General features: G+C 35.9%; 1 protein-coding gene across 1 annotated transcript in view; it reads right to left on the bottom strand.

The window, feature by feature from the left end:
* The window catches only part of CFAP47 (cilia and flagella associated protein 47), a 261,429-nt gene that overhangs the window by 5,492 nt on the left and 228,115 nt on the right, over positions 1-27,822 (bottom strand). Inside the window, exons 60-63 of the mRNA XM_036392854.1 lie at positions 27,078-27,212; positions 15,478-15,649; positions 13,822-13,983; positions 4,182-4,350 (exon numbers count right to left, since the gene is read on the bottom strand). Of these exons, the coding sequence (XP_036248747.1) occupies positions 4,182-4,350; positions 13,822-13,983; positions 15,478-15,649; positions 27,078-27,212 (638 nt within the window). The remainder of the gene's footprint in view (positions 1-4,181; positions 4,351-13,821; positions 13,984-15,477; positions 15,650-27,077; positions 27,213-27,822) is intronic.

Here is a 27,822-nt window from a genome sequence, read left to right as displayed (position 1 = left end):
AAGAAGATGCATAAGAAAAATTTTCTTACCTTAAAGAACACTTCCAGATATAATTAAAATTTACTTAACTGGTTTCTGCACTTCAAGTATTAGGTGTTTCTCAACATTGCTCAGACATTATATAACAAAATCCTCCAGAACTGACACCGTTCTAAGTACCCTTTTACAGCAATGGTTCCCACATTATTATCACCTTTTTCCATTATCAAAACTATAAATCTCAATAAGTAAAGTAACTTTTCCTCATGCTTGTGAATCAAAAATGTTGAGTACTGATTCTGCACTCTGTTTCTAATCCTACAACTCAAGCCAGCACCAACATGTATCTTATTTAATGGGAAGCTACTTCCATTATTCTAGTAAGTTAGTTACATTTTTCCTTGCTCATTCTTTTCAAGAGATAAAACTTAAAATAACATTGAACTATGGTAATTAAGAAATCCACCAGGAACAAGGCAGCTTCAGCAAGCTGCTGAATATGTAACAGTACTGTTTGCTGTTAAGATATGCAAGTTTGCATAGACAAGTTTAGAGAAGCCACACCTGGGTACTGTGGCTGGCACACTGCATCATTTGTTTGCAGAACAGCATGACAAATGGTTTTGATATGCTATCTTCCATAGGCTAAGTTAGTGATTATTCAGCAATAAAGGTGCACAAGCCTGACTTCTGGAGGGCTTGATAATGTTACCTGCAATCTGGTTCACTCTGACACCTATTTTATCATTTAAGACTTATTGTGTGTGCCTCCTGCTTTAGAATATCTCAGAAGTCTCACACATGAATTACAAAGCAATTGCTCTGGTCTCCAGCTGAATTCAGCACAGTGGAAGGAAATTAACTGCAAGCCTACAGGAACATTCCCTTTGCCAAGGATTCCCATCCTCCTGGCTGCTCCACCCTGTGCCTGGCTGTGATTCCAGCCCCAGCAGCACCTTGACATCCCTCAGCTCTGTCAGTTCAGCCTGACTGGCGCGCCACAGCTCTGGGATGTCACTGGGGTCACAAAGTCCCTTCTGTCCTCACAGCACTTTACAGCTCATCTGAGTAGTGTGCTCTCTTCACTTATTTATCATTAGGAATAATATATATATATATACAATTTTTTTTTTAATTCAGAACTGCACTGTTTATGAAGGCAATTCTAAATTTAGAAGTTTGATTATGGAAAAATAGCTATTTAAAAATGCTGTTCAGGCACAGTTTCGCTGTTTCTCACCTGTAGCTCAATTAAGTTTTGATGTCCTCATTCAAAGCTACAAGCTTTTTCAAAGAAACAAGCATGATTATTTTCCTTACTGCCTTTGTGTAATAGTCCATTCTTTGATCTACATAAAATTTGTAAGTAATTTTCTATGTCACATCTGCAAAATTAAGATTCCTAGCAGCTATTTAAATAATTATCTAACTTCAATTGTTTTGAGACGTAGTTGACTGAGAACAGAAGTTTTAATGATGGTTAAAGAGCTTTAACTGCTTCAGCAAAGTAATTAAGGTTTCCTGCCATTAATAAAATCTACTGAAGTATTCATGAATATTAAAGAATTCATTGAATTCTCAAAGAATTCATACCATATCCCACAAAGTACTTGATTTTTGTGCAGAAATATAAACTAGACAACGTGATTTCAATGATACATATATATATGCATTCAGTTAGTAAAATGTACACACTAAGTTCTGGTAGAGAGACTGTTACATATATGTTAATGCTAATTAGCTTCTCAGCATTGGGTTCTCAGCAGGGCAATAAAACAAAAAAATTGTACATACAATATTTGGGTTTAAAATTGAAAAGCAAATGAGAAAAAGATGACTGTAGGATCTTCCTCCATAATCCCAACCTCCCATTTTCCTTTCAACACAATTGTAATGATGAACATAAACAAAAGAACTTACAGTGCTATCTCTGCTATTTTACAGCCTAATTATCACTGTTCATTGAAACACAAAAAATTACAAATCTGATACTCACTGTTCAAAGAATTTAATATTAAAATATGTTAGAGTTAGGACTATGAGTTTACCCTTGGAAATGCAAAAGACATTTTAAAGCAAGAGCACTGTAATCCTTTGTTACAGCAGCAGCAGCAGAAGAGAGGCACTGCAAAAGAAAAGAAGCTTCTTCAACATTTCTAAAAATAGCCCAGAGCCTCAGCCAATATATTGGCTAGAGAGGATACATGCAAGAAAGGTTCTTCAGTGTTAGGTCAAACACTAATTACATTTCACCACCTCCACTGTTATTCCCCAAATACGAATGATTTAATACAGCTTTTATTTAATATATCTTACTAAGTCTGTCTCCCTCAGTTTACTAATGGAAATGATTTGAACCAACACAAAAGGCAGAAATGAGTATCAGGTATTCTCAACATCTCATCAAATCTTACATCAGGTCAGTGCTGAGAGCACAGCAGCTGAGTCACACACAGCCACAGATGCTCTGCCTTCCACCAGAACTGCAGGAGTTAAAGTTTGTGTGGAGCACAAAGGGGGAAGTCAGGAGTACAGAAAAGGTCTACCAAAAAGAGCAAAGAGAACAGAACAGAAGCCTCATCAAAACACTACTGAAACCACTTAATTCTGCACTTTGAGTGAGAATGTTAGAAACATCTCTAACAGACTGTGATGGAGTTATACTGGTCCCAAATGTGCTTATGAGCATCAAGAATCCTTGATGCATTTTTAAATATCCAGGAATAGATACAACAAGATGTGATCTGATATATATGTGATATACATATATATATATGTAATATGTATGACTGACTGACTTACTGCAGCCACACACAGTACCACGGGTGCAGATGAGAAGAGCTGTCTGCCTAGATCATAACCACAGACTGAGGTGTGAGTGCATGTGGCTTAAAAAACCAATTAGACACAGGCCATCTATACTGATAAATTCCTAAAATGAAATTCTGAATTACTGCCTGAGTTCTTAGAGAGCTAATAATAGCCTTTGATCATTGTGTTTGTCCCATTCCAGACACATTTATGATAAAATCTCCTTGTTAGTGATGAAAGCTAAGCCAAGGACAAGCACAGGTGCTGCATTTGTATGTGCCATGCCTAAAAACAGCAGTTCAGCTCCAAAACTTCAAGTGTCTGAGCTCTGTAGCTGTGTCATACACTGCTTTTTAAACACAAAATAGCACAGAATATATTCAGTAAGCTATCTTATTTTTCAAATGGAAGAGTGATAAACATCATTGCTGTTTATGTAAAGAGACTGCATTAATCAGACATCTAATACAGTAAAAGAAAACAAGCAGGAGGGGTTGAAGGACCTTGTTTTTTCCAGGATTTGAATTTCTTATTCACTGTTATACAAGTTGTCACTTAAAGAGATAAAACACTATAGTGATTTGCCATGTATCTTTTTATCAACTTTGTTCTGGCCATCTTATTTCTTAAATCAATATTGCTGTTTCACTTCTAATATAGTAGTCTGAAAACACTACCAGCATGCAGTGAATAGAGTGAAAGTACAAACCATGATTTATAGAGAATGTGAGGTTTTGCCCCTGCTGTGTGTTTTCAATAGATTCCTTCTAAAGAATAACTTAAAACTTGAAAATTGGTTTCTGAGAGCATTTTAACTGTTGAAGGAATACATGTCTTCAAATGTTTCCTGACCCTTGCACTTACACAGGCTATATGGTTGCAAATAATTTTTGTTTATTTTGCATCTTGCTCAAAAGAGCTATTCCTGGCTTTGTGCTCTGAAATTCTCTCCTCCACAGTTGGGTACCTGCCTTCTTGGAGCCTTTGATCATATAAGATGTACAATACAATTAAAATCAATAACTTAGGCTTCACATATTCAATTACTTTTATATTCTCCACCAGTTCCTAACAGGATTATATTGATTCTCTGTGAAAATCATGTTGCCTGTGGAGTTGGGGCAAACGTATCAAGATGAAGGATCTGCCTCTGGTGCTGATGGCAAAAGGATAATGCAGAAATTAGAATAAAGTGTAAAATACAGGATGTTTTTTCAGTTTGTCATCAGTCAATTCTCCAAATTTACTTTTAATCTTGTCCATTGTGAGGAGTAGCAAAGCCATCCCAGCACATGCACTGGGTGTGCTCCAGTGCTGCTCCTTGGTGCAGGAACTCTCTTCCTGCTGGCACTCCTGAAGGAGGATTTGTGATTGCCCTGGGGAAGGCTTACCTCGATGACCAGGGTTGCTGTGTGCTTCCTGCCATACATCCTTGGCTTGTATCCCACTGTTATATGGGTTCCCACTGTGCCTTCTGGGAGAAGTTCTCCAGCTTGTGGCATCACAAGGAAATCAGGATCACTGCCTGCCAGGAAGTGTGCAGTGAATGGCTCTGGGTACCTGCAGAAAAGCACAGGAGACTGTTGTGCCTTTTACAGAATCTTCACAGAATTTATCTGCAGTCTAACACTTAGGCCACCATGTGGCATGACTCAGGAAACATGGCATGGAATGAATATGGAATATTAACAGCATTCTTACTTACAGAGTAATTATTTTGTAGTGGTTCTTTATTTATACACAGGGACCTGCATACTGGTATTCAATTTCAAACATATTTACATGCTATTATAATATTCTATTAACTATGGAATAATGATAGCATTTGCCACTAGAAAAAAAAAAAAAAAGAATCATTTGACTTGTAAAAATATCATAATAGTGATAGAAGTAAATTCCATATCAGAGCGACAATCCATTTTTCCTATTAAAAGTACTCCCTTTTCCAATCTCTAATCAAATAAAACTGATAAGCTACCCATTTTATTAAGGTTTATGACTAGAACTGAATTTGCATTCTGGCAGAGTGTTACTGCACTAGGAGGGAGTTTGTAAAGCCTTGAAATGAAGATATGAAAAATAATAATTTTTTATCACTGTTTTCACATTTTTCATATGCCATAGACTGAACATTTTAAGATTTTTACAGTAACATAATTAAGTTCCTGTATTGATAATATTGTGTATCTCTTATCTCAAAGAATTTCTGTCACAGGTACTGCAGATCTTGTCTAATGCCTTGGCTCACAGCAGTGCTGTTGGACCCAAAGAAAACACCTAGTCCTGGTGAAGACAGTGGCTGAGCACTATAAAACAATCCTAGGCCAATTCCAAACTAAAGCCTGTCCATCACAATTCCTCACGGACTTCTTGCCATGAACATTCTCAGCATGAAAGGAAGGTACATTTTTGTATTTTCTGGTGAGGCATTCTCCTTTTAGTCTTTATGTGTCTTGCTGAGGACAACTCTATCACTCTGAATAGAAGGAGAACACAGGAAATTGAAAGCAGAAATACAATGGGATGGTCAAAAATTAATCCACAACACCCTGGCACTGTACAGCAGGGCAGGCTTAGAGGGAATACATTTTCCTGTATTGATAAAACCTGAAGAATGGAAAGCTAACAGCATCTCAAAGAAAAGCTGTTTAAATCTGTTTATTCATGGACTGTCACACCAGAAATAACACTTTTCAAAGAAAATACCCACAAAGGAATGAAATTTAATATTTTATGGCAAGTCATATCTCTGCGGAAATGTTCCACATTTCCTGGGCAAGCGCTATCCTGTGGGTGGCATGCTGGGCCTATGTCATTGTGTTTAAAAATAGCCCTCTCTTGGAATATGTTCTCATGAAAGGTTGTTCTATATTCAAAATGCTCTCGTGAAAAAAAGGTCACACTGCCAGTTTATAGACACAAACAGTGAAGGTGCAGAAAACAGAAACCAAAAAGCTTCTGTTGCCTCCAAAAAAATGAACTGATACTTAGCAGTGCTGTTGGACTCGGGTGAATCAGCAGATTTAGCCTGGCTTTTCCTTTAGGTGACAGAATGGTGGGCAAAAGTACTGAATATCTGAAACTACATTTCCAGTCTTCCAGTCTTGACATGGAACTTATGCTAATAGCATCTTTTTGTGGTGCCTAAAGCTGTGCCACTGAGTATATAGCCCTGGGCCATCAGCACTAATCCTGCTGGGCCTGAGCTCCCATCCATGTGCCAGATAAGCCTGGAATTTTCACATCTTTGTTTCCAAAAGAAGTGCTCAGCTGTGAATGCCTAGAGCACACCTACTACACACAGACGGGAGGAATGGGATCAAAAAGAAGTGACAGATCTAGACTCTGAGCAGCACAGCAGAGCACTCATCAAAAATGCCTGAGATAAATATTTTCATGCTGAAAACCGACCTGGACACAGGTCTTCATTCTAGCATCACTGCTCTGTTGACTAGCTTCAGAACATTTCAAGGCAACACTTTCAGTGTCCCATGCTCAGTCTGTATTCCAGTGAATAGTTAGGGATGAGAACTCCTGGTAAGTGCTTGGTGTCCTTGTAGGACATCTGAGAGCATGACTTGGACCACAGATGTGATGATGAAATGCTAGGGAGATGAGGCAGGGGACAGGCTGCTTACACAGCAGACACAGGAAAATACAGATTTTATTCCTGCAGAAATTGCCTCTTAGCAGGAAGATATGCAACAGTAGCTTGCTTTGGAATTTTTAAGAGACATCAAAACAGTCAGAAAACACAGAGGAGAAAAAGCCACAGTTTTTGTCCAGACAAGGGGATCAGAGAGTTTAAAGTGAAACTGTCAAAAAACTCACCTATAATTATGCACAAGATATTTACCAAGTCAAAGAAAAATAATATTATTACATCACCCTTGTCAGATTTTAAAAATGGAAAGAAAAAAAGTAAAAAAGCTTTAAATAAAATCTGCATGCTTCTTGACAGCATTATCACAAGGTGCTAAAGGCAGCTATAACTTTTGAGTAAAATACATAAAGGCATATGAATTTGCATGAACACATATAATCAGAGCTAAAACATCCCTGTTCCCAAAGCCTGTCAGTTTTAACAAAAGAGTCAGGGTGTCTACTGGATGCAAAATGCTTCTCAGAGTAAAACTATGTCCAAGTCAGGAAAATAGAAATCCTGACAAATTAAATGTAAAGCTGTAAGATGATAGGCCAGCAGGGATTGTGATGAAGATGGTACAAAAATCAGTAATTAAAAAATTATACAAAATCTGAAACAGAAACTTTTCACTGATGAATCTTGCATTGTTTTAAAAGTAAATCTAAAGATGCCCCCTGAGACAAAACAAGCAGTGCTTTCATTAGGGAGATGAACTGGGATGCTGGGTACCTCACTAGCACAAGTAAATTGCTTTCACTTTCTCATCTTTTATAATAAAGAGAAATCTGGAGATGAAATTCCCAGAATAGCACCTGAATTTCAGACATTATCATTTTCTGTGTCTGTATATTTAGTGTATAATTAAAAATTAATAATTCTGGTTTTTAAACTTATTAAAATTCAATTCCTCCTTTTTGATTAATCCTTCAGGTGAACCGCTCTGGAGTGAATGTTTGGCTTGTCATTTCTCAGCCCTGAAGGTCAGTTGTGAGGCAGTCTGCACTTTTTCAAGAAGGGTGGCAGATAAGAACATACTTTATAAAACTTAATGATGTGTAGAGTTTTGAAAACACATATAAACCAAGCACAAATGAATTAGAAAGTGTAAGGGCAGAAGCCTTATAAAACAAAGAAAATAAACGTGTTTTCCCATCTGTCTTTCCTTAACTCCTCTCATAATTGTTTGATACTGCCATCAGACAACACAAACTCTGTCCTTACTCAAATAATGAACAAGAGTAAACACTAACTTGAATTTAAATAATAATTATACAATCAAATTATGACAACCTGGAAAAGAGGTTGTCTTGTCTTACATGGACATTTTTATAATTAATCCTTTAACCTTGTCCTTATATAGAAGTCTCTGCTTATCAATGTTCTCATGCTACACAATTTTCAAATTATTAAACCAAAAAACAATAGCAGCAACAACACATCTTCAACTAAATAAGAACTTAAAATTTATATTCCTGTAGCGCTCACACTCCAAAACTTATAAAAGACTCATCAAAACTGAAAATATTTATTAAATTATGGCTCAAAATAGGTTTAACGTTTCTCTTCCCAAAACTACTGAAGCAGTAAATTATTCCTTTAGAAATGTATTCCTTTACAAAACTCAGCATTTTGAAGAGCCATGCATAAAATACCAGCACATAGTTCTTTTGGTCAAATGCTTGGGTATTTTTTGCTAATAAAAGAAGAGTAACAAAAGTAAAGTAGGTAACTGCTTCAAGAAATAAGGGATATTAAAATGTTACAATAGTTCAAGTAGTTCAAACAATAGTTAATCATATCTAAACTTATTTATTTTAATTTGTAGTTAACATCTGTTGGATGACACAAGAAATTTCAGTTATTACATAGTCAAGTCCTTAAAACATATTAATTGTATGCTGTTGTCAAATTCTATAGAATTATTAGTGATACTTGGTATGATTTAGATAATTTCTTATCAACAAAAAAAAAATGCAATGGAAAAATAAATTAGTAGCTCATCATTATTTATAAAAATGGGTTATGTTTCATACCCAAACTAACTCTGGTTTAATTGACCACTCTAAATCCTGAACTCTGAACATCAGAAAAGTTTTAAAACTCTGACTATCACTTCTTTGGAAAGGCTGCTGTAGAAGTAAAGGATTTTCAAAATATATGAGCAAACACTGCATGACAAATGCCTGTCAGGGAATGCTTTACCAACCCTAAGATTCATGGTTTTTGTGTGTACATGCTGTAAAACCAGAGCGGGAATCAGAGGTTCTATCTGCACAAGCTGATTTCTCTCTCATCCCTGTTCTACCCAGGGGTGCTGTTTGCAGGTTGACTGATGGCTGCATACAGGTCCTGGCTAAATGTGTGACATGTCAAGGATTGTATTGTTAAGAAGGATGAGCATAACTTTGTGAAAGGTCTGCTGAATGTTTACATCATCAATATTTTCCACTAGTCTCCATTCAGGCTCCAAAAAATGGAGCCCAGTCAACATTTGTGCTTTGCAGCTGCCGCTGTGTGGGAAGTACTAAGAGGAAGTATTCTAATTACATCTTTAGATTTGTGGTAGAATTTTGCAGAACTGCTAACAAAGAGATTGGCAGAGGAATCCAGGCCTGTAACGTACACAGCAATGAGTGAGAGAGTGAAGGAGAGGAAGCATGAATGGAGAATTTACCAAATGCATTTTCTTGCCACATACTTAATCCTGGCTCGTGGTAGTTCTAATGAAATATAGCAGTAATTAGAGTAAAATAGAAATGCTTCTTTAAATTATAATTGTAAACATTTTTTGTTGTTGTTTTCCCTTCAAAATAAGGGTGGGTACAGAAACAAAATGGGTTGCCCACTAATTCCTCAGAATTAAAATTAATTTTGTGTGACCAAGGAATGTTTTAATTGAACATTTATTCTATGCATTTATACATTTCTAGTAGGAAATGTACATAGAAGAAATAAGGAAAATCTCCAATCAAAAGTAGGTTTAGAGAAATAAATCTGCATGTGCAGTCATTTTAAAGCCTAATTTCATCTTTATTCTCATCTCCCCAGTCCACCACTTTGGGGCTTTTCTTCCTCTTTATTCTAGCTCTCTTTCCATAATCAGGTGGAGCCTTGGATTTTGCAGACGACCCTCTGGGGAGATCACATCAACATGAGGCTGTTTGCTTTTTTTTGAGGCTGTCACAACAGGTGCCACATTTTTCAGAGGGGCAGTCTGAGTTTATCCAAGAAGTTTCCTTAATGTAACAAATATCCTGCTTGTTTGGAGTGACAGGGCAGGATGGAAAGATGGAAAAAATTCTACTGTATATGGGAAGCCATACATGACTGTAACAATCACCAACAGGTATGTGGGAAGACAGAATTAAATTGGTGAAAGGAAACTCTGCATGAGAATAAAGCAGACAGAACAAATAGGAGAGAATTATCCCTCAGCTTGACTAAACCTTCAAATGTAGTGTAGTTTACAAAAGACTTTCAGGTGAATATAGTGTTAACAAATATCTATCTATCTATCTATCTATCTATCTATCTATCTATCTATCTGTCTATCTGTCTATCTATCTATCTATCTATCTATCTATCTATCTATCTATCTATCTATCTATCTATCTATCTATCTATCCATCCCACACATCTCATGTTGGCTCCTGAAGTATTTGCCCTGGAAAACATAAGGTAGCATTCTGCTGTAGGTGGACATCAGTATCTTAATGTGAAGAAATTAATCCAACCACCAAAATAATTCTGTATAGGAATATAGAGCAGTAAATAAGCTCCAAAACCCACTTCTGCCTTAATGCAAATGTCCTGATCCCAAACTTAATTGATTAAAAACACTTTAAGTTATCTTCAGTATGCCAAATATAGAAATGGCTAGTTTTCTTAAGCAAAGTATCACTTTGAGAGTTTTTATTTTATGTTTCAGTTACAGATTTCAACACAAAATAATAGACCAATAATTTAAGATAGATATCAAATAAATTTCTGTGAGTTTTATTTCCAAGGATAATATTCTATCTGTTTTGGTTAAAACTGCTGTCATTCTGTAAACCATTGGCATTCAATAAGCATTTATATTAAAACAAGCGCTAATATTATCTTAAACATTAGAGGTTTATACTAAAACAAATTACTCCAGTGGAAATGCTGCCAATGATTTCAGCTGGTGTTGAATTACTCCTGCATTTATGATAAAACCCAAAAAAGGTCATCCATGAATGTTTAGAAGCAGTAGATTTTTCTTATTTAGGAAATGAAATCTGCTGATTTGACTCTAATCAAGCTTCAACAACATGTCCCTTTGGAATTGTTAAAGCTGAAAGTAAAATATTTGTCTACTCTATTCCAATTGACATAGGTGCATATAGTTTTAAAAAATACATGTTTTCTTCATGCAATAAAACTGTTTAGCTGCATTCTCAGTATCTTTCATTATTTTCTGGAGAAGATATTGGGCTATTTCTCATTGTGTGAACTTAAAATGTATTGAAAGGGTGCATTACATATTTTCATGAACTGCTGGAGCTTTCATTATTGCAGATCATTGTGAAGAGTGTAGCAATGACCTCCCATTTTTAACTGATCATCCTTCTAAAGTCATTAATTCATTCTGACATATCCTGTACACACTCAGGATTTTGGGGGAGGGGGGGAGGGAGGGGAGGAATGTGGAATTTAAGGAGGAAGGCCACATTTGAGTTATACTAGCTGTAAAGAAAGCTAAATCCATTGATCTCATAGATTTATTGTGGAGCACTGAAGATCCTCATTCAATATGGGTGTGTGTGTGTATATAACTATTCCTATATCAAAATAAATATATATGAGTCCTAACCTGTTCTTAATAACATCCTGAGCTTTTTTAGGGCCTGTGGCTCTCATATACTCTTTGTTGCATCACTATGCACCTTGCTAGCTCAAAAAGATGCAGAGGTGTTCTAAGTGATGCTGTGCAACCCCTCCCTCCTGGCAGTAACAGGAAATAAAGACACATCTGCAGAGTCCCTCCCTAGCAGGTTACTCAGAAACACACCTGTTTCCCCCACAGTTTCTCCCCAAGCAGCAGTGCCATGAGCTACTGTCCAGCACAAGAAACCCCATCTCTCTTAAAGTAACAGAACTGCTTCTCTATGGATTGTGCTGCTAATTGATTACCCAGAAAATTCGAAAGGGCTGATCATTTTTTTTCAGGGAGGATTGATAGGATGGCACTTCGTATCCTATTCAAAATTTTTCAACCATGTTTGATTATTTAATTGTTTTGTTTTTAATCTAAATAATGTGAGTTATTCAAGCATTAAATTATACCTCTTATATAATGCTTTTCTCATGTAATTGCTTTTCATCTGCAGGTCCTCTATACTATGTGTTGGTTGGCTGAGTGTTCCACTTCTATACAAAACCTCCACCACTAATATCTCCTAAGCAAATCACAGATAAGATAAAGCAATATATAACTTATGGAGCAGTTCACAGAATCACAGAGTGGGTCAGGCTGGAAGGGATCACAGAGGGTCACCAGGTGCAGCCTCCCTGCCCAGGTGGGGTCATCCCAGAGCCTCCAGCACAGGATTATGTCCAGCCAGTTCTTGGATATCTCCACTGAGAGAGACTCCACACCCTCTCTGGACAATCTGCTCCAGTGTTTGGTCATTAAACAAGAAAGAAATTGTTCCTAATGTTCAGATGGAACTTCTGTGCCTCACTTTCTGTCTGTTCCTCCTGTCCCATTGGTGGAACCAGGGAGCAGAGCCTGGTCCATGTCCTGCCCCTCCCTGCAGACACTGGCAGACAGGGATGAGGGGCCTCGAGGCTGGACAGGCCCAGCTCCCTCAGCCTGTCCAAACTGAGATGCTCCAGTCCCTCCATCATCTTCATCACCCTCCACTGGATCAGCTCCAGGAACTCCATGTCTGTCCTGTCCTGAGGAGCCCAGAGCAGGACCCAGCACTCCAGGTGATCCTCCCAGGGCTGAGGAGCAGGATCCCCCCCCTGACCTGCTGGCAGTGCTCTTCCCAAGGCATCCTCATGAGTGGAGTTCCTGGTGCTGTTTGTAACACAGAGCTGTTTTACTACATGCAAACATTATATTTTGCTTTTGAAATGTATGGGAGGAACACTTGCTGTATAAAATAAAGCTGAAATTTGTTTAAGGGCAAAAGAGAATCTATCTTCTATCACGGCTTTTCCTTCATATAATTATAATGACTCAGGTTTTATAACACCTTTCTGGAGAACATCAGGTATCTTCACTGCTATCAAACACCTACCAGGAGATTACAGTATTGCCAGAGCAATTGCTTTGCTTTTGTTCCTGAAGCAACCATTCTATTGAAGCTGTTAACTTGATCACTGTGATAGAAGCCTTTGTCAGAGTCCTCAATTAACATCACTGACAGGCATCTAAAACCTGGAACAACTGTCCCTCTTAGAGACACAGATTTTGGAAATAAATCAGTTGTAACCAAATACATTTCCTGATGAGGATGAAACCAAAGGATGTATCCACCATGAAAGTGTCAATCTGCGTATCTGGCACAATTTCTAGATGTACAGAAAAAATCAGCAATTTAAAAGAAAATAAAAGAAAATTTAAAACTTCCATGAGCTACATGGATTCTACACATTATGGTTCATTCAGATTCCCTGTTTAATACTTTAAAACTTATCTATCATTACCACACAATTTATTCTTTGACTTCCTGCTGTATACAAATGACATTGTAAGTTTACTGTAACATTGTAAAACTCTGGGAAAAGAATTGAAATATGCAAAAATTATATATTAACAGTGGTTTCTGCAGGACTTTAAAAAAGGAGAGGAACAAAATACTGAAGAATTACACCATTATTTTAGCAAGTGGAAGCAGAGATGAATTCATAGCACACTTACATAATAAAAAGTAGTACTTTAATAAGAACAGCATATTTAAAATCCTTTAAAGCACAAGGTGAGGGAATGTTTTTAACTTGGTGTAAGCATAAAGTACATTGAAAAAATCTATTAGTAAAAGCACTAGCTTTTAAAGTCTTACTAGTGAGCCTTTAATAGCACAAAACTATTATCATTCCTTAGCATTGTATTACACATTTTAACATCTTCCTAAACCTTTTAGGGAAAAAAAAAAATCATAACATAAACATTTGGATCTATTCCACAGATTTTCTCTCAAGCCAAAGCCTAAAGGTAGAATGCTTCTGTCTTCTACAACAAAGCTTCAAAATCACATTTGTTACTTAAACAATGCAGCTCTTGAAAATAAGGACGAAATAGCTGCATCCCAGTTATGTGTGTGTTGCCCAAATTTATTCTAACCAATGTGTTTGAGTAGGAGTTGTACCCTCAGAAAAGTGCATAAATTCTTGAATGTAAGTGTTTTTACCTTGTCTGGCTTGTGAGCTTAAAGCCAACTATGGATTCCTTATTGAGGCCAACTGCTTCAATGTTGATCACATCATCCACTTCTGGCTCTGTGGCAATGAACACCAATGGAAACTTCCAAAGGCCTCCTGAAGTACACTGAATTACAAGAGTTGCCTCACTCCTTAAAATTTCAGATAACAAAAGTCAATACATAGAAAAACATTATAAAGCATGAACTTATTAATATACAAAAAAAAAAATCTTTGAGTGTGTAGAAGTAAACTGTAGTAAAATGAAAATACAAATTACTTTAAACTGGAATACATCCCTAATTTTGCATGGCATAGTATTTATCAGGTAAACTTGACTGGAATGTAAATTAAATAGTGCTAGATATTTACAGCAAATTACAAGAAAGAACATAATAGGGAAGTAACATTCCTGGCACAGCCATGAGATTTTATTCTTCCTCTGCTTGCTCTTTTTTAAATTAAAAAAAAACAAACCCTAAACTAAATTTATTTTACTCATTATTCTGTATTTACTGTGATAGAGAATTTTGTTCAGAACATATTAGCAGTTCATAGAAGGATCAAATAGATCTGACAAAGGTCTATGTACTTTAGGAAAATGCCAGATTCTGATGCCTTCAGATTGTTGCAGAGAGTTGGTGCTGTAGATTCTGAGATAACAGAACTAATTAATTGCAGTCATTGAGTTCTCTGCAGGTAGCCTAAGTCTCAAGTATACAAAGATAAAAAAAACCAAACCAAATTAAAAAATAATAGAATAAAGATGAGAGAGTAGAAATGAAAAGGCTTTGTAAATTCACCTCCCTCTGACACAATGACACTGAATCAGGTGGGTGGATCATTCTTCCTAAATGTTTGCTCTTTGCTTATTTCATTAATCTTCTGAAATACTGCAAATAAAGAGTGACCCCCTGCCTCCTAAAGATAACTCTTCTCATGCAACCCATGATACTCAGCAGTTCCCTAACACTCCTGGTAAGGTTGGGACTCTGGATTTACTTCGTGGCTGCCGGTCCCAAAAGCTTCATTTCAGCCTCCTCCTGACCCACATCTGACTGCACCCAAAGGAAGGGACAGCTTCCCTCTCTCCAAAAGGATCTCCCTTCAACAGTTTCTTTTTAAAGAAGGGAGATGTTCTTATGTAAATCAAAGCACATACATAATTTGTCACATGACAATTATAAAAAAGGAGAATAATTTCCTGATTATTGATCATTGTTACTGGTGCAGTAGAAACGAATTTCAAATTCAACTATCCCACCCAGTCAAAGAATATGTACACATGCTTGTCTAGGAAAAGATTTCCAAGACTGAGAGACCATCTTGTTTGTACGTTTTTTATGAATTATGAGAACAAATAATTTTCATTGGAACTCTTTCAATACTCCAATGTTTAGAAGTAAAACAATGCACACACAGACTATGGAAGTAACTCAACAGAATCATTTCACAGGCACTAAAGAGAAACACTGTCAGTTTTAACACCAAAGATAGCTGAGAAGCAAGGGAGAAAATCTAAACCAATAGATCTCAGAGGTGAAAACAAAATGAGGAAAAGAATGCAGGGAAATTATTATAAAAGTAAAAATGACCAGACAGGATTTCATTATGTGTTCTTTTGGTAGTAAGGAACAGGACCTTACCTCATTGGTTTGCTAGGTGCAAATACTACATTAAAGATCAGTGTTACAATTCTGGATTCTGTATCCCATTCTTTTTCAACCAGCTCCATGCCAACCAAAGATTCAAGCTGATATCTAATTTCATCTGATTGATATTGCAATTCATACAGAAACTCCAGTGTTGCAGAGGAACCTAAATGATACAAAAGAAAAATATCAACCTGTGTGCACTATAATTTCACACAGTTGGTTGGCTCAGAGTTACAATTCTTCCCTTTATTACTAAAAATGACAAATGAGTAAAACTAGCAATTATCTAAAACTAAAGTGATTTCCTTCTGACTGCATAACAAAATCTTCCCATTTCATATGACAGGCTATATAGTTTCCAGCAAAATAGAAGCTGGAAAACTTACTTGGGATATGTGAATGGTAATAGCAATATTGCTCTGGCTGGTGGAATACTTCTTGTTCATGAGCCAAATGAAAATCTCATAATACTCTTTTTGAGTAATGCCATTGGGACAATTGCAAAAAAACCATCATTAAGGACATCAATGCCATTGATGGCTGCAAGCCCAATACACAGAATACAGAGAAATAGTGAAGATGTCACCAGCAGCCTCTTCTCTGATTCCCTGAAGCAGCTATGAAAAGGCCAAGTAGTAATGACATAAAAATAAACAGCTGAGCTTCTTGAATCAAATGTCTCCTCCAGCTGTAATAAAGGAAACTGAGATATTCAGTATACAATAGTAGTTTGTGCACAGAAGGGAACATTTCTATGAGGAAAAGAATCTCAAGCTGTTAATCCATTAAAAAGTTTTACACATTTTCTGGATGAGAAATGTTTTAACACAACCACTAACTCCTACAGGAGATTTCATTTTACTATGACCACCTATCTCAGGGCACATTTTGAATTTGCACAGCTGGATACAAATGTACAGAAGTGCTGTGTGTGCATCCCTGTACACTTATCCTGGCTGCATAGTGCCAGGCAGCTGCAGAGTTAATTCCCAAGGCCTTCTGACTCAGAATTCTAAAATACAGATGACAGATTTGTTTATATAAAAAGTCCAAGTGACAATGTTGGATAAAAGCTTACTTTGGTACTGCCAATCTGTAAAACCACCATAATTTAAGTGAGTATGGAGATGCCTTCCCACTTTTTAGTCCTTTGTCCTTTTCTGAAATGCACAATTTCCTCTTCCCACATCAGCAGCTAACAGGAGACGTGATCTTTTGTTGCTTCATTTTTATAACACAAGGATTAAGAAATGTAACAGCTTATACTGGACCATTTGTAACTCTTTAAAGTAGACTGTTCACAGACCTCTGTACAATATCTACCAGATTAGAGTCACACAGATGTAAGCAAAGTATTATGACCAGGGGTTATCATTCATAGTAGATTAGATACAGACTGAGCACTAAAATACAAGATTTCCATGTATTGATCCATATATGCAGGGACTTCATTACAATAAATGCAATTTTTCAAAATGAAAATCAACATGAAAATTTTCTCCTACAGTCTATAAAACTAAGGACCATCCTACATTTTTTCATCCTTGCTGTTTTTCCATTTGAAAAATGTAATGTTTATGTCATTCATTCAGATTCCAACACAGCCTAAGGCTTTTAGGAGTCACCCTTGGCAAATGCTAGAACATGAAGATTCAGATGCTGACAATCAATGGGAGAGAAAGAATGAGACAATCTGGAGCATTTCACAGTGAAAAAAAATTGCAGCTGTTGAGCAGATGCTTCATTCAATAGTTATATCACACAATGCTACTCAGGAAAAGCTTATTTTATAGTTCAGGTGCTAGGAAGACAGTGTTGGGAACTGCATGCTGGATTTTAATATCCAAACATTTGGGTTTGGTTTGAGATATATATGTATTACTTTTCAGTCAGAAGCAATTAAATATTTTTTTTTCTGTTCCAGGCTGTTTTGCAACCTGTCAACCTGTTCTATGTTTATATTAGGTAATTAGTTAAAATATTTTATACTTCCAACACTTAAGGAAAAAATGATGCATTTATGAATGCCAATATTTGGAACTTTGCTATATTGGTCCCTTCAGCACATTTTGATTTAGACTGCTGATCTAGTTTAGCACTACTATAAAATGTAAAACAGTTATATTTTTCACCACAGCTGCCCTGAAGACTCCTATATTATCATGCTGTGGGAATTCTCTGTGGAATGTTAATATTTGATTCTAGCAATCCTGTAACACACTGCCTAAACAAACTGGCAGAACCTAGAGGAAAAAAGTTATCAATCAGCTAGGAAATTGTCCAATTTGTCCAATATTCAAAGTTCTCTTGACTCTTAGAATTCCTAGTTTCAATTAAAATGGCATAAGATATAAAACATGGAGATAGCACTAACACTTTCTTTAAAGCAAAGTCAAATACAATATAAAATTCTGTTCAAATAGGCCTTGACCCTTTAGGCCAGGCTATTTGTAGGCTTTCATTCAGTTTTCTCTTCAGTTCAGTTTTCTGAATCACTATTTTCAGTACAGGTAAAATTCTTCTTTTATCTAATGCAAGATGTAAAATACACATGCAAATGTAAAAGTATACACCAATTAATCCACTCGTGTTCTGTAAATAGAGAGCAGAGGGAGAGCTTTAGCCACATCTGACTCAATATAGAGATATTTATCAATCTAAACACTGGAAGATATAAGCACACTATTTATATACAGCTAGTTAAACCTAGGGAACAGAAATTCTGATTATAAAAATTATTGCTTCTTCCTATTTTCTGAATAATATTTTGCCTTAGTTAAGAGAAAATATATGCTGAGGTAATTATTCCAAAACATTTTTTTTAATCATTAAACATTTCTTCTTTTGAAAGGCAATTAATCTTAGTTGTCAAGCATTTTCATTTGTGTAAATAAAGATATCTAAAAAGATAGAATGCATTTAAGCAACACTTGTGTATACAGAGCTACTGAAGCACCTATGTTTAAAAACCAACCAGGCTTTTCAGCTATACAGTACTATGACTTGGCTGTCATTTATTTGCAAATACTAGTAAGGACACTGGAATAAAAGTGTTGGGTTTTGTTTAAATAGCCTTGAAGAAGATGAAAGGATATAGATCACTTGAAAAAAATATTTTATGACTCATAAGACTTACATGAAAACTCCAAGGATTTTACACTCTGGGCATACAAATTGGGGAAATGTGAATTTTTGTGACTGCTAGATTTACTGTAAATCTAATTAATAGATAAATACATCTAAAATTAATGCATCTAAAATTTAAAGAACTATTCCAGCAAATTCACAAAATAGCAATCTTAGACATTTAAATAATATTTTAGTGGAAAAGAACCTGTATTAAAGGTTCAAAAGAATTAATAACAAAGACATTTGTAGAAGGACCTATTGCCTACAGAAGGCAGTGAAAGGCCCACTGGATATTTCTGACCACAGAGTTTCACAGTATCAGGAGAGAAGTGTTTGTACCTCCCTCCTGTTTCTGAAAAGTGTTTGATTTCACTGAGGACCAGCTCATTATCCCCTGCATTTCCTGATGATAAAAATCTCACGGCCACTGGCCCAGGAGGCTGCAGTGCCCTGTGCACACCCAGGGGAGATGTGGCTGTCTGAGCTCTCCACAAACAGCACTTAACCTGTGGCACACTGGGTGACATGAACGTGGCAAAGGGGGCACCTCCCTAAGGGACCCCCTTTACTTTCACACTGTCTCCCATTTCCAGGGAGACAGATGGAAATTAAAACTGTGATGGAAACATGCTCAGACTGCAGAAGTGCTTGTCCTCATTGCAGAGGCTTTTCCTTGGATGGATGCAGTAAAATAGAGATGCAAGTGAATTCACTTAGCTGCTCTTATTTGTAGTCATTTCATAAAGAAGGGAAGCACAATCACCAAATATAAACATGTAATTAAAGCCAAGGCATTCATAAATTTGCAGTTTCATGCCTTGCATAAACCAGATTAATTATTTTCACTTGGTGCTGAATGAACACACTTCACTCATACTGATTTTTTCCACTGGTTCTGATAATTTTCCAAGGCTGGCTCCACTGTGGCCCTGACACTTAACAAATATTTCTTCCCCCCTTGATCTAATAGTCCCCAAACTGCTAATACAGAAACTACAAAACCAGATGTTAAGTACTCATTTCTACCAGGTATCTGGCATCTAATCTTCACCTTCTAAATATTTTGAAATATCTTCCTACATAGTCCCTTTCAGGTCTCATCTGACACTTGTCCTTTTCTTGCTTCTCCATTGTCTTCCAAGAGTTTTCACACAGACACTGCAGGAATTCAGCAGGCAGTGGGGAATGAACATTAAATATGCAGTTCTGCCTTTCCAGCAAAAGTAGAGGCAGACAGAACACATTATTGTACAGCAGATTAAATAATTATAATACTGTTTTCAAGTACATATTCAAATAAACCGCGAAAAGTGAATTTCAAGAGTAATAAAGGAGAAAAAAGTAGAAAAGTTTAGTGGTCAAGGACATCCAAACACTTAAGTAGACATCATGTGGGTAGTAAAACATGAGATCTCATCTGAAAATTATGTATCTGTTTCTCACTGTAAAATGTCACAACTATGGGTCAATAGCAGCAGAATAAACAAATTGCAGAAAACCCCCCAAAGACCTGGCTGTAGCTTAATATGCCTTTCACCAGATTTCTTCATACAGGGACAAAAGAGTTGTATGTGGAGCACTATAAATATAAGCAAATATAACATAACTTTTCTAAATTCCAGACACCAAATTAAACTCATAGAAATCAATGGATTAAAAAGCTGATCTCCTTCTGTTGATAGTAAAATTATTGATCCTCAGAGGAATTCAAGGAAATTCTCAATATAGTTCTGCATTTATATATTTTTATCTCTTCTCTGCAAGTTTTTCTCTTTCCATATCCAGCCAAAAACTTTCATCCATATCTTCAAGGCTCTACAAAATTCCACTCTTACCCATATCTTTTACCCTGCATCCCATTGCCTATTTCCTTAGCAACTAATTGGAATGCTTCTTTCTTAAATTTTCTCTTACATTCAACTCTTCTGTTTCCTAATTTTTCTCTTACAAAACACTTCTTTGAAAGAGGTATCTACTACTAAACCAAGTTTCTACTGTAAAGAAGCAGCAAAAGGCAAAAAGCATTGCCCCCTTTTTTTTGTTTTGAGAATGTGTTTCTTCAAAATGCTGCACAGTTTAGTGAATGAAATAGAAGCTTGTGAATCCATTTGATGTATATGAAACACACAGTATGCATCTAGTACTGTTCCTTGCAGCTTGTTTCCATATATTCTCTCTCCCTGAATCCCTTTTTCACTAATTATCTTTTTGCTCTGCCTCCATAAATCCCTTTCAACGCTTTCTTTATTTTCATATTACTTGCATAATAGAGTTGCAACAAAAACCTCAGAAAAATCAAAAGGATTCTCTTCAGCCCAAAGGATCTCACATTATTTGCCTTTGATCTGGAATTCTAGTCAGATTTGTATGCTACCCTGTAAATTCATGCTATAAAGGAAACAATTAAAATTTATTTCTTCATAACCATTATAATCCTTTTTCAACAAGTTACCTCTTTTATTTAGCCATGTCTTCATTTAGCCAGAAACTCTGGCAGATAAAGATCACATCTGTACCTTGGCACAGAAACATCAAAGCAGCTTCTTCAGGAACATATCTCATGATTTAGTCCTAATTCATACAGACATTATTTTTTCCATGGCATCCAAAGTCACTTGCCTCACTTTCAATGTTGCCCACAGAAATCAGTAACAACTCAAGCTGACTTTTAACCTGACCATTCTATTTGGACTGGCAAATTGAAAACTCACGTCACCATTTTTTCAACAGCTCTTGACAATTTTACATTATACTATGGTCTATTACAAAAGCATGCATTTTTTATCTTCTGGCTTTTTTAATATACAAAGCTGAGCCACAAAGAGTGGAACACAGCACCTGATCACCAGGGTCACATTCATTTGCTTCCTTTTCCTTACCCAACAGATTGCCTTCAGTTACACATAAGACAGAACATCTATCAGGTAGTGTAAATTCTCTACTATAAGACATTTCATGTCATGGGAGGTAACTACTTGTGTTATTTTTTGGATACAAATCAGGTTTCAGAATTAATAAATTTTTGTGTTGTAAATTTCTGAGGTTTCACTCTTGTCTTCCTCAGCTGGCTTGAAGAAAGAGTGATGGTTCAAGGTTATCACTTCATTCAAAGTTCTGTGGTGATTCTGTGTAACTTCTGTTTACTTGTCTTATAGTTTTAATATCTTCCTGTATCTCCAAAGCTTCAGATCAGCTTGTTCTTAAACTGTCAAAACAACAGGCCTGATGCAGTAATTTATAAAACATAAAGGTTTATACATTCTACAAAACAACAGGGGAAGTTCGTTGGGGAATTTTTGTATCACAGTCTCTTGGAAATGTGTAGTGTGGGAGAGATCTAGAGATAATAACTTCATTTTCTGTAAGAACAACAAAACTTGAACAATGTAACTTCAGAGACAGAAGACGAGGATAAAGAATTTTATCACAGAAATGACAATAGGATGTAATAACCTGGAAATGGAAGAGCATTTGGGATAGGATTGTTGCATGCATGTAGTTTTTTACTACAGTGATTGTCTGATAAATTTTCTGAGGCAAATTTAGGTGCATAAATCATCTGTTTTTCTATGACAAAAAGCATTCAAACAGAGCTGAGAGACATAGGGCCACTGTCCCAGAAAAACTGAAGTTTGCATCTTAAGGGGTTTGACCAGCAATGCTTTGTTGGTGTCTCATAAATAATAAGCAAATAATTCAGAAAAAAGTGGAAATTAATGCAGACAGATCATTGTTAGGTATTATGATGTTCCAGAAGAATAGTTAATGTCCTATAGAGCTGTGTTGGCCATGGTTCTGATTTACAGAAACTTCCCCAAAATATCTTTACAAAGCAAGGGTGTAGTGGTTCTGTTTCTATTGGAAGTAATACTTCCTTGTCACCCAACCAAAGAGATTACAGGAAATTCTGTGTGCAGGAAAGGGGGGAAACGGCAATCACAAACATAGAGCAATTAAAGTCATTAATACACTCCTCCAGCTAATTATATTGCCTAGGTTTTTCTTATCCACTAGCTCAAATAATTTTAAGGGATATCTATTTGTGTTTTCTTTTTGCAGACATTATTTGAGTTACTCAATCAGTTCTTTTGGACTTCTCATGTTTCCTGGTTCTATATCATACTGAAGAGTAACACCTGGAAGAATTTCATTATTTCTGGTATTGTATTATTTATTGGTTTTGCAATTTTATGAAGCTGAAAAACTAACTTCAGATTAGTTTATAAGAGATCTTGTTCCCTTTACGTGTTGAATATTTAAAGTGAGCATGATTTTGTATAAGTATCAGAAAGTAATTTTAATTAATGTAATGATTATTCTCATTCCTAAGGCTTACAGATTTTAACATTTTATCAAATGGCAAGGAAACAGAACTGAGTGATGACTGTAAACAGAAATAAAAGCAGTTCCCAACTGCCTGATCACAATTCACAAGTTCTTTTTTTGCCATAATTTTCTGTTACTGTTCTAATTTCTTAATAAGAAATGGCAGTAGGAGGGTTTACTTATGAGATGAAAATTGTGCTGTATTTTTTCTCTTTTTTAATGGACCCAGTGATATCTTTGTATATCAACAAGAACTATTTGACCTTCTTCATTAAAATGCCTGGCATGATTTCAGCTCAATAATGGAAATAAACAATGCAACAAATCTCTCCCATGCTTCACTCATAAATAAAGAAACAAACAGGCAGATGTAAACCAAAATTATGTAGATGACTAAATAATCCATTTAAGACTTTCAGTTCTCCTTTGATGCCTTATACTTTGACTTCTACTAGTTCTCTTCCATCAGGAGTTGTCACCTCTTAACAAAAAAGCAATAATCCATAACAAAGTGACTCAATTCTTGGTTCACCCCCTTGTCAACAACTTCATTTTGCCATTGATCACTGCTTTCATCAACTCTTAATCCAAAACAAACACTTTGTTATCCTTTCTATTATTGCATAGGAAGAAAATCGAATTTATATAGCTGTAATTTTCTCATCCTCAAGGATAATTTCAAAAATAATGCCACAGTAATTCTGACAATACAAAAATGGCTTCAGTAGGATATACGGCCATCTTCATCATTATTATCCTCTTCATATTGCTTCCAGTATTAATCTGCTACACTTTACCAGCAATCATATTAACATCTCTGGATGAGTGATCAAGTCTATTTGTCTCCAAAGATTTCTTTGGTCATGCCCAATTTTATTGACCTTATATCTTAAAGGTGAGCCTCCTGATCCAGATCCATCACATTAAATGGGAATTTAGTGAAATCCATACCACTGGCTAACACAAAATCCTGCTGGGGATGGAAAATAGCTTTTTAATGTGTGTTTGGATATGTTTTTATTCTTTGCTGGTTTCAAAGAGCTGCTTTAATGAAATGAAAGAAAATAGAGCCTTTTGAATATTCTGATGAGTTTCAGGAATATTAGGTAATTGCTATAAAGTTTTTGTTAACAGCAAAACAAAGGGTAGAGATACAATTTGTATAATGATGCCAACGTACATTATGGATTAGCATATCTGGAAAATGTTATTTCACTCTCAGGTGCAGTTGAACTCTCCAATTGTTTAGTCTGAGTTCAGAATGGCTCTAAAACTTGGTCATAACATAAACCAACCTCGTACCTGTGCTACCCTACAGAACCTGGGCAGCACTATTCCCCTCAAGGCAACTGTCATGAAACCTTCCCAGAAATAAGAATTCAGAGCAAGGAGCTAAGACCAGCTGCTGGGCTGTGAGGAGAGCAATGAATTAATAAAGATGAGAGGAGTTAATGAGAAACACTCAGCCCTCATGGCTGGCTTATGAGATAAACTGAAGCAATTGAAAGGGAAAGGTTACAAAAGACCACTACAAACACACAATGTTGTGGATGTTTAATGTCAGTCAAACATCCATAACTGATTTGTGACTGTTTGATTTTTTTTTTTTTTTAGAAGACTGTGGAAAATTAAATGTGTTTGTATTCCCCACTGAATACTTAACCTAAAAAAAAGCAAACTTCACTTGTTTGGATGAATCTCAGCTCTTAAATTTCCTTTAGTGAAAAAGAGATCTTTAGAGTCATTGTAAGAAAACAGATGAAAAATACATTTAGGGGGAAAATATTCATGTAATGCAACTGAAAATTATTTTTTAAAAGGGCCATACTCTCCTTGTTACTTGCTACATCTAAAATATTAACCTTCATCATTTGATCCCTGGAATTTTGCTGACTTCTGAACAAGAAATGATGTCATTGGAACTAGACAACTTTTAGATTGTACCCTCTTTCATAAGAAATTGTAGTAGATTTCTGTGTCAAGTGCACTCCTCCGTATTGGATGAAATTGAATTTTTTATGTAGAAGACGTGTTTGAAGATTCTTCACTTTAAAAGAATTTATCCTTGACCAAATAATTTAAATACTGAAGCACAGTATTAGCTGTTTAAATCTGATCTACCAATAATTATCATCATTTATCCTTGGGTGTAAAAACTGCTTACCACTCTTCACACAGGCACTCTGATGAATCACTCTTTCAGAAGAGAAAAAAATGAAGAACAGTGTGCCAGACTGTTATCTTAAAGGTTTAGGCTTTTATTTATGTTATTACTGGTAGACTGCAGAAAAGCTCAGATAGTACCATTTAATTTGCTTCCCAACAGGCCTCAAATTCATCTATCAATAATGGCATTAAAATGTCATTGAAAAGGATGAAAAGCATAGTGTTAAAAATTATTTTACTACCTAGGGTGCAAAGCATTTCATTACCAGACTTCTTACTTAAAAAGATGGAATGCCCCAAATCAATGTCTTGTACACCATGTGCAGAAGCCAGTAATAAATTATTTGTATGAATAAAACAAGAAGTAGACATCATGAATCTGCAAGACTTTCAAAATGCTGGCTCAGCTTGCTCACTGCATGTTTTTTTTATCAATTCACATGCCACCATTTTGGAGGGAAATAGCCCAGGTGTGTTTAAGGCAGCCCACTCATATGTGACCAGCCAATAATGAGCTAAATCTGTTACTCTATTATAAAAATAAATTTTTAAAAAGTGCCTTTTTATCTTGATGGACAGCTGTCCTCAAAAGGCTGAATAAATTTTCATAATAGCATTTACAGTTCTCCAAAGATGAAAGAATGTACACTGACAACGTCACATCTTTTTGCTTTACTGGATTTATCACTACACTGTGTAATATGGATGTGTAAGATGATGATATGCCCAGGAAATAAGTTATCTTTGACACTACAATGAGTAAATATAAAATTTTAAAAAGTAATTATGAATATCAGCCAATCAGTAAGCATATGCTCTGCAAGCTCTCTTAAACAGTTCAACTTCAGGTCTCCTATTTTAAAAGCTTTCAGAAATAAAATCTATTTAAAGACAGTAATTGCTGATATGAGATTACACTGATCAATGTGCATGTTTGCATGAAAATTGGCCTCCTAGGGAGGCTGTAATGCATCTTGATTTACCTTTTACAGCTATTCACTTTTTCTGTTCTGTAACATGGTATTCCTGCACAGCCTCTGTAGGAACAGACTGTAAATGGCAGAAAAGGGACAGAAAAGCCAAGTTTGCCTGCCCTTCCAACTGATACCTGATTGCCTGATAGACTGCAATTATAGCAACATCTGTCAACTCATCTTTTACCACTTAGAACAAAGTCAGAGTGCAGGTGAAATCCCTTCCCTCATCTACAGCTAAGTTAAACACACATTAGTCTGTTTCATGTTATGTGTCATAATTTTTAAATAACATTTTCCTTATAAAGGATGATGACTTTGAACCCAAAATGGAATGTTAGGTTTCCAGGGTGCACAATTTTCAAATTTTTTGTAGTGACTATGACTGATAACAGAAGTGGTTATATCACCAGACTGATAACAGACTGGTGATACAGCAGTAACAGGTATTCTTTCCTTACTACTTATTTGTTGTACCATTCTGTTTCAAGGAGAGGTATATTTTGAGCAGCTGCTGTATCTGAATAAATTGATTTTCACTGTGTTCTCAGCAGATTAACAGTAAGTGGAAGCTATCCTTTTACAAAGCTTTATCACTTCTTTCAAAAAGTCCTCCTTCTTCAATCCATTCTGATACCCATATTGACCTGCTGATGGGAATGCATCTTATAAACCTGCAGATAAATGTCTCCTGGCAATGCTTACACAGATGTATTTTTTTCTGACTGAAGACTTTGTGCAGGCTCTCTTTTAAAGGAGAGATTGTGTGTATGCAAGCCTCACATCCAGGACAAATTTAAAAAGAGGGAAGGTTCAGGTTTATAAGTGCCCATAGCTGCAGACAAAAAGTTAAATACTCCATACTTGCAAAATTATAGAAATACAAACTGGGACAATTTGCCTAAACCTCACTCATTGTCATGGCAGAGCTGCACATCTAGTGAAGTACATATTTGAAATTTTCCTAAAATAGTATGACATCAAAACTATCCTCACCATCAGTGACTTCTGGGGTGCTGGACAACTCTTCTGTGTCCACCATGGCAGAGTTCCCCGCATCAGGCATGACTCCAATCAGCAGCAGCTCTACCCTCTGCTCCAGCCTCTGCCTGGCCTGACAGCGAATCACAACTACAGAAAAGCAAAAGCATCTTATTTGCAAAGCGCTGGCATCTTGATTTTAACAAAGAAATGAAACATAGAAGCTAAATGTGCTTAGAGAAAGACAGAATTCCAGTAAGGAGCAAGATGGCTAAAAGCCTTTCTCAGCCTCCACCTTCTATTGTTCTGTTGTGGTGAAGTAGTAGAAAACATTGCTAAGCAAACAAAAATCTGTTCAGTTAGTTCCCAACAGCACTTGCAAATTTCTCTCTTATCTTTAATCATTAAATGTATCTTCATTTTAGTGGAACTGCTAATAGGAATTATGGCATAGTTTGAAATATGCCAGTAAGAAAGGAAGACTGAAACAAAACAAAACAAAACAAAAACCAAAACTTTTATAATTAAATTAAAGAATATTAAGTTACTCTTTGCTTTCTTAGTTTAAGAATAATGTTGTTAAAACTTGACCTTTAATAGAAATATGCCAGAATAAAAAGCATTCTCACATGAGTTTCAGTTTGAAGCATCATAGAACTTCTTTTAGTTCAGTAAGTGATTTTAATTTACTGCTTCCAAAGTATGTCTTTTTCATTACAAAGTTGTTAGATTTTAGCTTTTACACTAGTTTTTATAAAGC

Source organism: Molothrus ater, chromosome 2 (genome assembly GCF_012460135.2).
Source record: "Molothrus ater isolate BHLD 08-10-18 breed brown headed cowbird chromosome 2, BPBGC_Mater_1.1, whole genome shotgun sequence".
Taxonomy (NCBI): Eukaryota; Metazoa; Chordata; class Aves; order Passeriformes; family Icteridae; genus Molothrus; species Molothrus ater.
This window is presented reverse-complemented; position numbering and strand designations above follow the sequence as displayed.